The sequence below is a fragment of the Micropterus salmoides genome, unplaced genomic scaffold, assembly GCF_014851395.1.
Source record: "Micropterus salmoides isolate LMB-PRFRI ecotype aquatic unplaced genomic scaffold, ASM1485139v1 Ms_hic_scaffold_18, whole genome shotgun sequence".
Classification (NCBI taxonomy): domain Eukaryota; kingdom Metazoa; phylum Chordata; class Actinopteri; order Centrarchiformes; family Centrarchidae; genus Micropterus; species Micropterus salmoides.
The window spans coordinates 21,228,494-21,243,005 of NW_024040928.1; the positions used below are offsets into that span (position 1 = coordinate 21,228,494).

The 14,512-nt window shown below is 42.7% G+C and overlaps 1 protein-coding gene across 1 annotated transcript in view; it reads right to left on the reverse strand.

The window, feature by feature from the left end:
* Positions 1-410: 410 nt before the first annotated feature.
* The window catches only part of susd6 (sushi domain containing 6), a 30,976-nt gene continuing 16,874 nt past the window's right edge, over positions 411-14,512 (reverse strand). The window contains exons 3-7 of the mRNA XM_038726284.1: positions 5,719-5,913; positions 5,235-5,429; positions 4,965-5,103; positions 3,687-4,162; positions 411-2,845 (exon numbers count right to left, since the gene is read on the reverse strand). Of these exons, the coding sequence (XP_038582212.1) occupies positions 2,820-2,845; positions 3,687-4,162; positions 4,965-5,103; positions 5,235-5,429; positions 5,719-5,913 (1,031 nt within the window). The 3' untranslated portion in view covers positions 411-2,819. The remainder of the gene's footprint in view (positions 2,846-3,686; positions 4,163-4,964; positions 5,104-5,234; positions 5,430-5,718; positions 5,914-14,512) is intronic.

Sequence of the window (14,512 nt, forward strand, 5' to 3'; positions counted from 1 at the left end):
GTGTCGCTCAGACACTATAATACTCTACAGGGAGGAAGAATTAAATCACATTCTGTACAGTAGATATCGCTTTATCGGACTATGAGCCAAAAACAGTATAACAGCAGGACAAAGGACACAATAAATGAGCCAGAAAGATCCACTGCAAGCATACTAAATTGGCTTTGAGAAGAAGTTTAAAAGATACTACAGCTAAGCTAAACTGGAAAATGGAATTAATCTTCACTGATACAAGCAGATGCATGTTGCTTGGTTTACAAGTACTGGAAATGTCTTGACATATAATATAGAACTAACTCTGAGTCTGAAAATGTATATTTTGTGACAGTTAGATCAACATATTCCAAAAATCACACAGTAACACAGAGAAGGAACAGTCTGACATTGGCTTAAATAATGACCCATAGTCGTCCACATTCAAAAGAAAGCTTTAATTAGAAAGTTATATACACACTGTAAAATTAAATTAAACTTTATACAAATATTAAATTACTATCTTCACACCCACTGCCATGTACAGAGGAAAAACCAAAGCTGAAAGCATTGAAACTAAGAATCAAGATGTGTACTTTTTGAAACCTGTTATTGTCAGGGAAGCAACACCGTACAACAGTGCTTCTGAACGCAGTTAATTTCATTTTTTTTCTTTTCAATCCAATAATATTTTAATGCCTTGTAGCAAAAGACAAGCAAAGGGATAGTGAAATATAGGTGCTTATAGGTTCTTCATCATCATCATCATCATCATCACCACAGTAGCTGGAAAAGCTAAGGGAAGGACAGAGAAAGATGGACATCCGTTGAGTTGTGTCCACAACAAAAGTAAACTCTGATAAATACACAAAGACAGTTGTATGCATAGAATAGAAAAGAACAGAGTAAGGCCATTGGGAAAACAGAACACGTTGCAATACTGTAAAGCAACCAATGCGGAGGCTTAAGATTATACATCCCAAAAACAAAAAAAGAAAATGTACAAGTCTAAGGCAACATTCTGTTTGCATTAATAAAGTAGCCGTTGACAATGACAGACAGCCACAAATGCCAAATAAAGCGGAGAACAGAACTGCAGAAGGTTTTTTTTTACCCCAGCAGTTAAGCTTGAAAAGTAATTCTTAGGATCCTTCGGAGTCATGCTGTTTCCAGGGTGACCAGCTCAACCACCAAGGCCTTTCAAGTGGCAATGAAAACAGAGGATGATTTCTCACAAAATAACACGCTTCTCTCTTAAATTTGCACTTGGTATAAGAAGGGTGAATGAGTGTACGTGGTGGGGGTGGGGTGCTATATAACAAAACTTTATAATTTCACTGCAACCAGTTGCAGTTGTGTCAGTAATGCACAAGAGTGGAGAGTCTTCGGTACAGTGTGAAAGTGGGTGAGAGCCATTTCCTCTAAGGAGCCATTCAGCAGAAAAGGATAAATATTCTAGCTTGAGAGCAGATGAATAATACACACATTGTGTAGTGGACCCGTTGCCTGATGTGACTCTAGTTTGTTCATGTGACTTGTTCAGAGGGAGGGATACTTTCCTGTGGTGAAAGACAGGGACATTGTAAAGCCAGTCTCTGATCTTAAGAGAGGCAAATCAGAAAATGGCTGCATCGAGGCCTGCCTTATGAGGACATGTCCTCTTCTGCCTAACTGACACACAAAGATGCTCAAACACACACACACACACACACACACACTCAGATTCAGCAACTAAAAGCAAACCGAGCCACACACCAAACAATAAATAGAGTGGGAAGAAAATTGAACCCTGAAATTCAGTCATGTGCCCAATCACTGTGTTTAAAGAAAATGCTCTCCTTAGCTTTTAGACAAAATGTGACATTAAGTCTCCTTCCATTTATACAAGGAAAGATGTATAACAGAGTCCTGGAACCAAAGCACCATTCAATCCCACTCATGCGACAGAAGAAGCACCTTCAAGATAATGGGTGCAGCTGGCAACAGAAAGGAAAGGAGCAGGGTTTTTTTTAATATATGTGATTTTTATATATGTGAAAGCCGCACCCTGCTTTTAGCTCATGTGAAGTGGTTCTCAATCCCACTAATCCATATGCTAGACGCCACCAGGACACAGACAGCAAGAGAGAGAGCGAGAGCGACAGAGAGTGAGAGAGAGAGAGAGAGCGGGCTTCATGCTTCATTCAGAGTGGGCCACCGTGCTGTGACAGCAATAACTAAAAACAACATGCAGCATTCACAAAGCGGGTTGCAGAAACCCAGTCGTCACTCACAACTTTTCAAGTACAGCGGGAAGACAATTCTGATTCTTAGCGCCACAGCGTCAGGAGCAAACATCACAAGTTATTTTATTTTTTTATCCGCAGTAATCCCAGACAGAGTCGACGTGTCTTGATTGCTATAGCCTTTTCCAATGAAGCCTCTGTGAGCAATGTTAATATAGAGAACTACACCTGGGAGGAGGCAAGTGTAAGGTAATACATAGCCTATAGTACACAACCTTGACTCAGTATGTATGTTTTACTCATGTACAGAGAATCTACATGATTTATGTTGAGCTGGCACCACTTTGTTTGTCTGGCTTGTCTTTAGTTTGATCCAGTAGCTAGATCCAGTGGTGCTTCATCATTGCTTGTGATGTAGTGAGTATTGGCTGTTGGCTTTGCTCTGCATGGGTAGTAATGGCAGAAAAGGTTGCATCGGGGAATGGGAATAGTTCTAGTCTTTTCTCTGCTGGCTGCTGAGGGGAGTCCGGGGAGAAGAAGGTTGACAGCCACAGTCAGTCCTGGTCAGCAGTGAGAGATAGGGAAATAGGGGGTCTGCTGCTGATGGCAGGCTGGCAGGCTTCATGCTTCCTTCAACAGGGGAATATCTGCAGGTGGAACAGAACAGACACATTAGAAAAGAGAAGCAGCGCTAGAGTCAGCTGTCTTGCCACCACACAGTCATGCAATCCACTACATCATCAAAAACATTTACCTGTAACTGGGATTTCAAGTGTGTTTAAATCATGAAAAGTTATTGCCTTGGCCTTTTCTCAATTTTGTCCCTGTTGTCTACTGAACACATTGTCTGGTTGAGATCTTAACAAACAGGTTGTATTCACAGGCTCCTGAGTGACTATTTGTAACACAATTCTCCACAAAAACCAGTAGAGTCTAAACATTCCCCACCGTTTTACGACTTCATGCAGGGTAAGTTGAAATGTTTAGGTGAAGAGAGTGCAAGCTTTTAATTAAACCTGCTTTATTGAATATTTTGAGCAGTACCCAAATCTATACAATAAATAACAAAATAAATGGGTTGACATATTTATTAAAAAGTATTGATTATGAGATCAATGAAATTACTTTTGACAGGTGTTTTTTTTCCTTCACCAGCCCTTGAAAAAGAGTAAAAAGTTGCGTATACGCGACTTTGTTTGTTGTTATTAGAGCTAGACGGATCTGCAGATATTTGCTCACCTACTACTGTAAATGTCTGCAAGCTAAGAAATAACAAGTGTTGATATGTATGAAAAGATGTGTTTGGAAAACCTTGAAAAACTGTTTACTGTTCTGAGTTGTATTATACCTTGGTTTAATTATTTAGAAATTCCTACCAAAAATGTATGTTATGTTAAAATAAGTAAATCAACCTGACATATTGGTACCCGTCAGGCTCTCCTTGTTATGAAGCAAATATGTGGAATAACACAGACCGTTTCCTCTTACCATCAGAAAACTCATCTGTAGAAGTGACAGAAAGCAGACTGTGCTGGTCGCTACTCTCAGAGTCTCTACGGAGCGGTAGGGGGCCTGCGCATGCACCCCCAGGGTGCTCTCTAGCCCATGATGATGACGAAGAGGAGGAGGAAGACGGGGCCTGATGAACCAGAACCGTCTCTGCTAAACGGCGGGAGGAGAAGGATGATGAGGAGGATGTGGATGGGAGACAGAAGTCTAAGTCTCTGTGGTGGCGGGTTCTGCTGGGGCCTTGGCCTCCCGTGGCTCCCTGAGGAAGCCCCTCAGAGAGCACGATCGGGACTCGAGACTCTGGGGGACCCGGAGGAGGTGGGGGAGAAGGAGGAGGACCAGACGCACCACAGGGTCCACTGCTTCCGTATACAGCCTCTTCATATGAGGGCAGTGCCACCTGGACGCCCTCCACCATGACGGAGCTGGGCTGGCCTGAGATTCCCTGCTCCCTCCTGATGGACAGAGACAAAGAGAAAGTGAGACGGACAGAAAGACAAGTGAAGTCAAGGTGGATCACGACACCAGGCTCAGCTTGATAAGCATGATGCAGTCATGTGTGTTGCATGCTGAAGCACAACCTCTGAGAGGAGGTGATTAGCGTTGACAGTCCCTTTATTGCAGGCTGCACTAAGCCCTCTGGCCCACTTCACAATCAACAAGAGTGCCAATGAGCATTAGATCAAATCATTCTGGCCTTTTTATCACAGAGCCACAGAGGTGATTTGTGACTATGATGGGATAAACTCCTATGTTTTACTCTTACTTTCATTTCTCAAATATTTAAGATATGCCAACTTGTAAAACTAGCTGGCAGGTCTTGCGCATCTTACATAGACAACTAGTTTATAAAACCAGTTTCTATCAAAACGTCTGAATAATAGGTGTGTCGACACAAGGAAGGGATTAATAGCTGTATCTGCTGCGTTACTTTGTGACATACTGGGAGGTGGTTTTACACTACCGCATACAAAAGGGCAGTGTTCTTCCAGAGCAAGCAGAACTATAACTTCAAGAGTTTCTGGCAACAATAGGTTTTTAAATAAGCAAAAGGTTGATTGAAAAATGTTTCCACATGTTCACATTGTTCAGTAAAGTGAAGAAGAAAACAAAATGCACACAGAGCAACATTGAAGCATAAACATTCTCTTAACGAGAAAAAGTAAGGGGAAATGTGGTCTCAAAGAATGATGATGATGATGATGATATTTTATTGAATTGACTTTGACTGTGTGGGTGTGTGCGTGTGTATCTTACCTGCTGTGATGGAAGGACTTGAGTTTGGGCTGTACGAGAACAAACAGCACCACTAAAAGCAGGATGAGAGCCACGGAACTAGCTGTGGACGCCACAATAGACAGAGCTGGTATACCCAGTGGAGAGCTCGGCTCCTTGTCTGAGGGAAACGAGAAGACAGAGAGAAAGTGAAAATGTGGTTCACAGATTTTGATTTACATTTCCTGCGTAAGGTTGTGCTTTGTCCTCAGAAAGATCTAATAAAGATTAAAGTTAGCTGAGGCGACAGACCCTGTGTGAGTCGGCAGCTGATCTGCATGGGACCATCCCACTCGCCGTTCTGGCAGGTGAGGAACTTGTAGTCGCCCTTAAGAGCGTAGCCCTCGTCACAGAAGTACTCGATAACAGTCTTCTGGGTGAGGCTGTGGCAGGGAGACGGGTGACAGCGGTAGCCCCCGTTCTCTGGTTCAGTGGGGGGTGAACACACTGGGAAGAGGAAGAGACAATAGAGATTTTAAGAGCTGTGGCTGTTGTTATGTACCGAAAATGTGTTTGCCATTATTTCCACCTGTGGTCAGGTTTGATTACTGTGGTTTAAATGCTCATATTTTTGGGTGAACTTTCCCAGTGTTCCCTGCTGTAACAAATTTACATTGTACAAAATACAGTGTAAATTTCAGTGCTGTCACATGAAAAGATAATCAAATATTTACAAAAATGTGAGGAGTGTACTCACTTGTGTGAGATACTGTATGTATTTCTGAGTCTGGCTCACCGATGCTTCTGATGCAGTGTGGAGGTTGATGGGACCACGCTCCGGAGCTGGTACAAATGATGCTGGTGGGTCCATCTGCAGTGTAGCCAGGCTCACAGCCATAAGTCAGCAGGGTACCCGGGGGAAAAGAACCCCGGTTGGCTTCGGTCTGGTTCAGCAGGTCTCCGTGCTGCACGCCAGGTGGCCGCGCACAACCTAAAGGTACATAAACAAGGGAAGAGAATAAGAATTAGTTGGCTGCTTTAAGGCTTAAGTGATAGAAGCCCTTCAGGGTTTGCTTTATGAGCAGGACAATAATAAGATATTAAGCTTCTTTCTCAGGTCCTAGGCTGCACTTATATGGTCATTTACTGCTCATGCCAGGAACCACAAGCAAATTGGGGATCCTGAACCATATTTTAATAATGTAAGGTCAACGTAAATATAAAAAGGGTTTTAAGTAAATTTTGTAGAGTTAGAAACTGCCTGTAGACAGGATCTAAAGCATCTTAATATTCAATTTATGCATGTAGTTCTGTGTATTACTGGGGAAACAAGGACAATATGTCAAACATGTGGCCTGATTCTTTGAAGAATAATGTACCAATATTAAGTCAAATAAACAGGGTATTTACGATCATGAATGGTGCTTGTTATGGCTGACTCCATCACAGTCTAATAGATAACACTGATTATAGTTTTCCAGTGACTCTAAAGGTTGGATATTACATTAATGTTGTTGCTGCTGCTGTTCTATCATTATGATGAAATAAACCGTCTGCTGGTCTCCTCTGCAGGCAGCTGCCACTGGGTCAAACAACTTTTAACAGGGAAACTCTGTCAAGTTGACAGGTTGAGCTGATAATTAAAGCTCAAAGGTATCGTTACTTGAAACTAGACTGCATTTTGCACAGTCATGGGAGAAGCACTATATCATCATGACAAGTTAGGGGATGACAGCCATGCTGTGCAGTACAGAGAATACTATAGTGGATTAAAATGTCGCAAGGAGCTTCATATAGATCTAATTTCTCCAGATTATCTCGTGGTCATTAAACTGTCTTCATCCCACGCCAGCATTGGGTCTATCTATCAGGCGGTGAGACAGGATCTTAAGCGAGGCTCATTTACTTGGCTCTAATGACAGACTTGAAGCTCTAAGCCAGCCAGTAAAGACAGGATAAGGCAGAAGACCTGAAGTTAATTGGGCTTTGATCCACCTTCCAATGCTCCATCTATAATGTTACAGTGTCACACCAGCCCCTGTGTCTGAGTGTGCTTTTCATCGCTGTACAAGAGCAAATTTGTGCCACACACACACACACACACACACACACACACACACACACACACACACACACACACACACACACACACACACACACACATGAGTGTCCAAATCCAGCCAGTCGGACACAACATTACAACACCTGTGTAAACTGAGCCATGACAGAAGGAGCCTGAGTTTACTTTCAGAGTTATTGAGCTTCAACACAGAATGGTAGAATCCAGTGATAGAGACATACCAATTTTAATACTGCTGATTTGGCTAAAAGTGGATGAGCAAGAATGTGTGCTTGGCTTCAGTGGAAATGTCTCCATACTAACTCAAAACTTAAAACCCACCTGGACCATTTTATATAAGCTAGTCATAATAAGTGAAAGATTTTCGGCGTTTTATCTGTACATCTTCTCTGTGTGATCTATTAAAAGGAGTTATACAATGCACACAGACACAAGTACAATGAAAACACCCCCACAATAAAGATCACTAATAATGTCATCAACACTAACGACCATATGGCTCATTATTTAATCCTTGGTCTAGTATTTATAAAAATCATATTAGTCAAGGTATATTGCAGGGTGTTATCACTTGCTTGACATAAACAAACACACCAACATTGCAAGCAGCCACTTTGTCTTGCCTGTGTGTGTGTGTGTGTGTGTGTGTGTGTGTGTGTGTGTGTGTGTGTTTTTAGAGATTGAAAGAGAGACTATTTCCACAGCCGTGCTGCTAACATCCTCTAATCTCCGGGGAGAAACGTCGCTCTAAGCTGGCAGCACAAGATTAAATGCAAACACTCAAATGCGCGAGCGACCTACTCAACCGCACGCACACACACACACACGCGAAACAAAGTCAACACCCACAAACAAAGACACTCCCAGGACTAAGTCGTGTGATACCAAAGGGTGTGTTACTGAATTCAGCTGGGGACAGATTTGGTGTGTGTATAAGAAGTGCTAACACGGCTTACCGCAGGTATACTATATCTGTCTGTTTTGTTATAGTGTGTATATACGTGTTCTCTATACTGTAGCCTGTGTTTGATTTTATTACTGTATTATTGTGTTATTGTATAAGTAAGCACATTGTGAGCATTGTACCCATACCTGGCAAATAAAGCGGATTCTGATTCTCAAACTATAGTTATGATACAACAACTACTGAATATACTGAAGGTCAGCGCTGGCCTACTCAAGCTCTATCTTTCTCTTTCCCAAGATAATGTGTTATAGTACTACAACTAATTATTCTTTTCATTATCAACTCATCTGCTGATTATCTTCTTGATTAAATCGCTTTATTGTTTAGCCTGTAAAATAGTCAAAGTAGTGAAAGTTCGACTTCATCAAATTACTTATTTTGATTACCCAGGATTCAGCTAACAGTCTGGTTTAATGTCTCAAACCCAAGCTGAAGTTGTGTTTAATATGATACAACATAAGCAAGGTTTGTGTGTTAAAGCAGAATTAATCCTTCTCACTCAAACACATCCATGCTTTTTTCTCTCACCGGCACCAACACTACCTCCAAACCCAGATTTCTGGATGCCATTTGACACCATGACCTGAGCAGTTGTTCACTGAGCTGCTTCAGGGCAACTGAAGGCCCTCTGAGGAGGAGATTGTGTTAATGGGGGTGGTGGTAAAAGTGATTAATTGACGACCCCATACTGGGAGGCAGCGGGAGACAAAAAGGCCTAAGGGGGCAGTTTAAGACAATAGCCTCTAGCCAACGACCACTGTTAAGATCTTTTGTGGTGCGCAGCAAGGCAGTCAATATGACTGTAGAAAACAGATTAGTGTTAAAGGTATTCATCATCTTTTGATTTTGAATTGCTTTCTTATCTGCAGGATTGTCTTAGAAATAAAAGGCATGTGCATAGTTAAGTATTTTATATTCCTTTTCATATAAAAAAAGTATACAGTAATATTTTTCTATATTATTAATACCATACCATATTTAAAACTTGCCTTGCCAATACCAGAAAACTTAAGTAACAAAGGCTTCTTTCACACAAAAGTCTGACCAGATCAGAGCACAAAGTGTGAACTGCTGGAGGAGGGTAACACTGAAGAGACCAGAGACTCAGCTCCAGTAGGAAGAACATACAACATAATCTAGCTCCTCATCAGCATAATTTTACATACAGTGTTTCTTGTAGCTTTAAGCAAATCAGCTGTTTATATTCTTGTTAAACCTACAATGAACGTCACTGCATTAGCATGGGATCAGTTGATAATGCGCTAAGAAACAGTGACAGTGTCAGGCTTAACCCAGTCGAGGAATATCTTACAGAGAGATCGGGGCACAGAGGTTGTTTAAGTCAGAGTCAGTCTTGACAAGCCATGAAGCCAGTAAAATGTCCATTTTGAAACCAGGCTCTTCCTCTCACGCCAGGAAAACCTTGTTTTTCCTGTGCAAACCTGACAGTTCCATCATCTGGGTTTTCCAAATGTCATTTGCACCTACTGCACTTACACAACTGGCTGTGTGGTTAGATGGCATTAAAAATTACAAATGAGACAAATATATAAATATTTTCAACATCAAAGCATTTGTACGGCTTTTGCAACTCACCAGGAAACAGAAATGTGAGGCTAGAAAGTAATGAGGAGATTAAGCAACTGAGAAACAAAACACGAGAGAAAGACAGTGATGGGAAAAGGTATTCCTCATCAGATAAACAGGCAGAAAGAGAGGGGGGAGGGGAGAAAGAGAGAGAGAAAAACGTCAGTATCATGGCGCACTGTGGCCCTGAGCAATTGCAAGGCAAAAGCAGACATGTCATGGCAGGTTGACCAATAGTTCTGCGTGTGAGGGAGAGGCTATGTAGAACAAACAATGGGAAGAGGAGGCAGCCATCAGCTACAGAACATACCACACTTTGGGTTGGGCAAGCACAAACGAGAGTCTCTGTTATAGGAATGAATGAGGCCAGAGATGGCAGAGTGGTAAGGATTTCTAACCTTTGCTGTCTCTCCCTTTTCAATCGCCCTCTGAGCCCACACACACACACACACACACACACACACACACACACACACACACACAGAGTGGATTTCAGCACGCCACGTTTTGTGCTTATGAGGAAGGGAATGAGTCACAGTTAAACACAAGCTGTTCTCCCACTGGTCTGATGTTAAGAGTTTGCGCAAGAGAACAGGTTTTTGAGAAATGACAATAATGACTAAAACAGAGTCACACGTGTCTTGTGAAAGATAGTGGAATGAGCGGGTAGGAAAAGCATAATTGCATTAATTCAGAAATTACAAAATTGCCTGGCACACTAGTGTTTAAAAGATGTGTCAGAGATCATCCCATGTTTGCTTTGCAATAGAGAGTTAAATAAAAGAAGTGGACATATAAAAAGGTTGACGCTATTATAAATCTTCTGGGCACACAACTATAAGCTGATCAAAGAGCTTAATTGCTAAAAGGCTGGAGGAACTCCTCATGTAGAGGGAGGACTGGGCCAGGACACAGGGCCCATGAGACTGATTGTTAATCCCAACACCCAATGCCTTAAGGCTGTGCCGGTGGAGGCTCAGACCATGGGGGACTGACTAGCTCTGAAGTGGCTGCCTAGCTGTGAATATCTCCCTTTCCCCATCTGTTACCGATGGCACTCGCCCGCTAAGAGCTGGAGGGGGTTGGATTGAGGAAAACAAAGGGGGGGGGGGTGTTGGGTTTCAGCTCTCTTTGCCCAGGCAAATTAAAATTCTAATTATCCTCTATTACAAGCTGGGAGCGCACTAAAGCAGATCAGATACTGATGACTTCTGCAACCAGCTGTTTGGTCGCTCTATAGAACAACAGGACATAAAAGAAGGTGTGTTTTCCAGTGTAAGTGTGGGTGTTCAAGTGTTTCGAGAATCAGGGGAATTTGTGTATGTGAATGTATGCTAAGGGGGATTGTGCATTGGATTAGGCTAAAGACCGAGGGGATGATGGTGCTCTCTTTGGTCTGGTAAATATGTTTTTGTTCCTTTTTTTGGCCTCTCTCCAAGCCCTCTGTTATTGTTGTTTTTGATGAGGTGCTATCATTTTTGGGCTGAGGGTGTTTTTGTTTTTTGCCACGTTCCCCTGTCTCTCCCGCTAATCCATGGGATTTTTGGCCAAGCTGTTGTTATTAGAGTGCAGTGCATTGCAGTGCGGCAGAGCCAACGGTGGGGTAGTGGTGGAAATAACAGGAGGGTTTGCAACTTATTTCTGCCATTGGTGGATCGCAGGTGCTCTTCTTCTAAGATTTTGGGGCATTTTTGCCTTTGTTGGACAGCTGACAGTGTACCTGAAAACAGGAAACCTGGGTAGATGGAGAGAGAAGGGAACAGCAAGGACGCTGTGATTATAAAGTCTTACACTAGATCACTGGAAGCTCCAGAGAATGTCTTGTTAAATCCATCTTCTTTACAAACCATGAAAATCCTTTCAGGAAGTACCGTTATACTGAAACAGTTTTAACATCCGTTCAGTAGTAGTCTGATGATATAAAAATTAATATATTTGGGTTTTTAATTGTTAGACAGTCAAAACAAGGCATTTGAAGACACAGCCATGGACTCTGGAAACTTGGGTATTTTTCACTGTTCGCTGACATTTTACAATCAAGAGGTATCAAATCAAATCAAATATAAAATGGAGTGGAAAGAATAATACAAACAACTGTCAGTAAAACGCAGTACAACTGCACCACCAAGTGCAGCCTCCAAAATGATCATACAGTTGAAATTTAGCATGTCACTGTAAAGAGTTTTAACAAAAACTGAAGGTTCATGAAGGTAGGATTTAAGGCAGGACTGTTGTATTATGGCTGTATTAGATTAAGCTAGGTGTACCTAATAAACAAGCAACTGGGTGTACATTTAACACAGGCATAAAAAAAGCAATTTCTTTCATCATTTTTGGTGCTGATGATCATTTTCATTAATAAAAGGATATAAACCGATCAGCCATACGACCACTGACAGGTTAAGTGAATAACATTGATTGTCTCGTTACCATGGCACCTGTCAATGGGTAGGATATTACGCAGCATGTGAACATTGCGAACTCAAAGCTGATATGTTAGAAGCAGGAAAAATGGGCAAGCATAAGGATTTGAGCAATTTTGTCAAGGGCCAAATTGTGATAGACGACTGGGTCAGAGCATCTCCAAAACTGTCTGTAGTGGTCAGTAGTACCTATCGAAAGTGGTCCAAGGAAGGAAAAGCAGTCAACTGGTGACAGGATCATGGATGGCTAAGGCTCACTGATACATGTGGGGAGCGAAGGCTGGCCTGTGTGGTCTGCCGATCCAACAGACGAGCTACTAAAGTTGATGCTGGTTCTGTAGAAAAGTGTCAAAGTGCATACACAGTGGAGTCAGGGCTGCTTTGCCGGCAAAAGCGTGACCAGCAGGTGGTCATAACGTTATGACATAACATTATGACCAGCAGGTGGTCATAACAAAGGGCCATGATATGGCCACGGTCATGTTATTGTGGATCGTTGCCTAGTTTGAATGATGATGAAATTTTATGTTAATCTGGCTTCAATTCCAGTGAGACTAAATGTTTATCAAACATAATTTGGTAACTTAATCTATAAACAAGAAATGATTAGGTGAGTTATAGTGCAACTGCAAAATGTGATATGGAGTGTATACAGTATGAGTGAAAAATAAGCTTCTTGCACTCACTTTCATTCTTTCACACATACACAAATATCACAGATGAGCTTTCAGCGAGAGAAACTTCACACAGTATGAAGGGACACAACTCTGGACGCCGAGCTGGGTGGGTGACGTTGGGACTGTAACATAGGACGATTAATGTCTAGGTGAGCGATACTGGCAGTGTCATGTTCTCCTGTGAGAGAGGAGAGAAGTCGTCACACTGTAACACTGAGACACAGACGCACAGTCAAACTCATTTCTGCTTTCATATTCTGTCCACTCATAGCAGCTGGACTCAAAAGAGAACTAGAGCAGATTGTGTTGAACTAGGGAAAAGGTTATGGGAAAGACAATGTGGGAAAAGAACAGCTTTTCAAAGATGGGCTTGTATTACTGAAGGGCAGAAAGAATGTAGAGCAAAGCTGAAACCTTAAAGCATGAAAAGCATTTTTCCAAAAAGCGCTGTTGTTCTCCAGGGCCCCTGGGGGAAGGTGGAAGGACATAACTGAGGAAGAAGGGGGGAGGAGGTGGAGGAGGATGAAGAACAGGGAGGCAGTTTGAGGGTGGTGTCGGAACATTTCATACAAAAGCCAGAGTACACACAGATCCAGGCGGACAGTTTACTCACTAAGCAAGTGTAGGATGCAAGTGTCCCAAGGCGCCATTGTAAACGGTAGGTTAGTGCTGCTCACTGACATCCTCTCTGTGTTGTGAAAGTGTGCGTGAGTGGTTAAGGGTATGACAGAGCGATGGGCACTCATTTCAATCGACACACACTTAAAAAAGGCCAACCACTGTACACTGGTGCCAAAGCCAGCAGTGTCATTTCTCCAGCTAACAGGAATTTTGCCAAAAAACATGAGTCAAACAGCTGTGGGCCTCCGAATGAGCCTTTCCAGAGAACTTAGCGTTCCACCCGTCACATCTCTTCCTGCAGCTGAAACACACAGAAACAAACACACATGCTGCATACACCCAGTGTGAAGGAAGTCTCTAAACAGACAGGCACATCCTCCATCTCCCCACCCATTCCTCCCCTGCTGTTGCAATGCATTAAGCAAGCCACGTGTGCTGCTATTACACCCTATTGTCCCCGCTTGCTGAGGGATGGGGCACAGTGACAGACTTAAGCAGCGTGCCTCGGAAAAGGACAACAGACAACTTTGCATTTGAAGGGTTAAATATGCATGAGAGGCCAAAGCGGGCGAGGGCAAGGGGGGAGCACTATTGTGTGACCCCCTTTCTAACCCCAAGATACAAGCATACACACATACATGCATACTCTGCCCTCGAGTAACAGATGGGAGGATGTTAGCGAACATAGAGCTTCCCCCTTCTCTCTTCTATCACCCTCACTGCTGAGGACAGCTGGGAGGCAGACATTCCTTCTTCTCAGCTTTCAGAGGAAAACAAAAGAGTGTGTGGGACCCCTCCTACACACACGTGCATGTGTTCAGACACACAAAACCCAGCCCCCAACCCCAAAAAACTGTCAATGCAACTGTGGGCTGATCATATTTCAGCAGCCTGGGCCTGTCAGCCAGCAGAGGTATGCTCAGCCTGGGACATTTGTTGAAGGTGAAAGTCAGCGAGATAATCCCAACCCTGCTTACCGGGCTGGTGTGCTGATATGTTGGTAGCACTAGTGAGGTGGGGGACGTCTGTTGAGAGCTGTAATATTATGGAAAACTGCGATAAGACAAAATTTTGTCTTCAGCTAGTTGTTCTTTTCTGGCCAATTTATCTTTACCGGCACACTTGAGTTATTTGGTGAACAGGTTCACTGCAATAGCACAGCACATACCATACTACAGACAACCCAACAGCTATGAGGAAAAGAAAATAGGGAGAAGTACAACATAATAATTCTT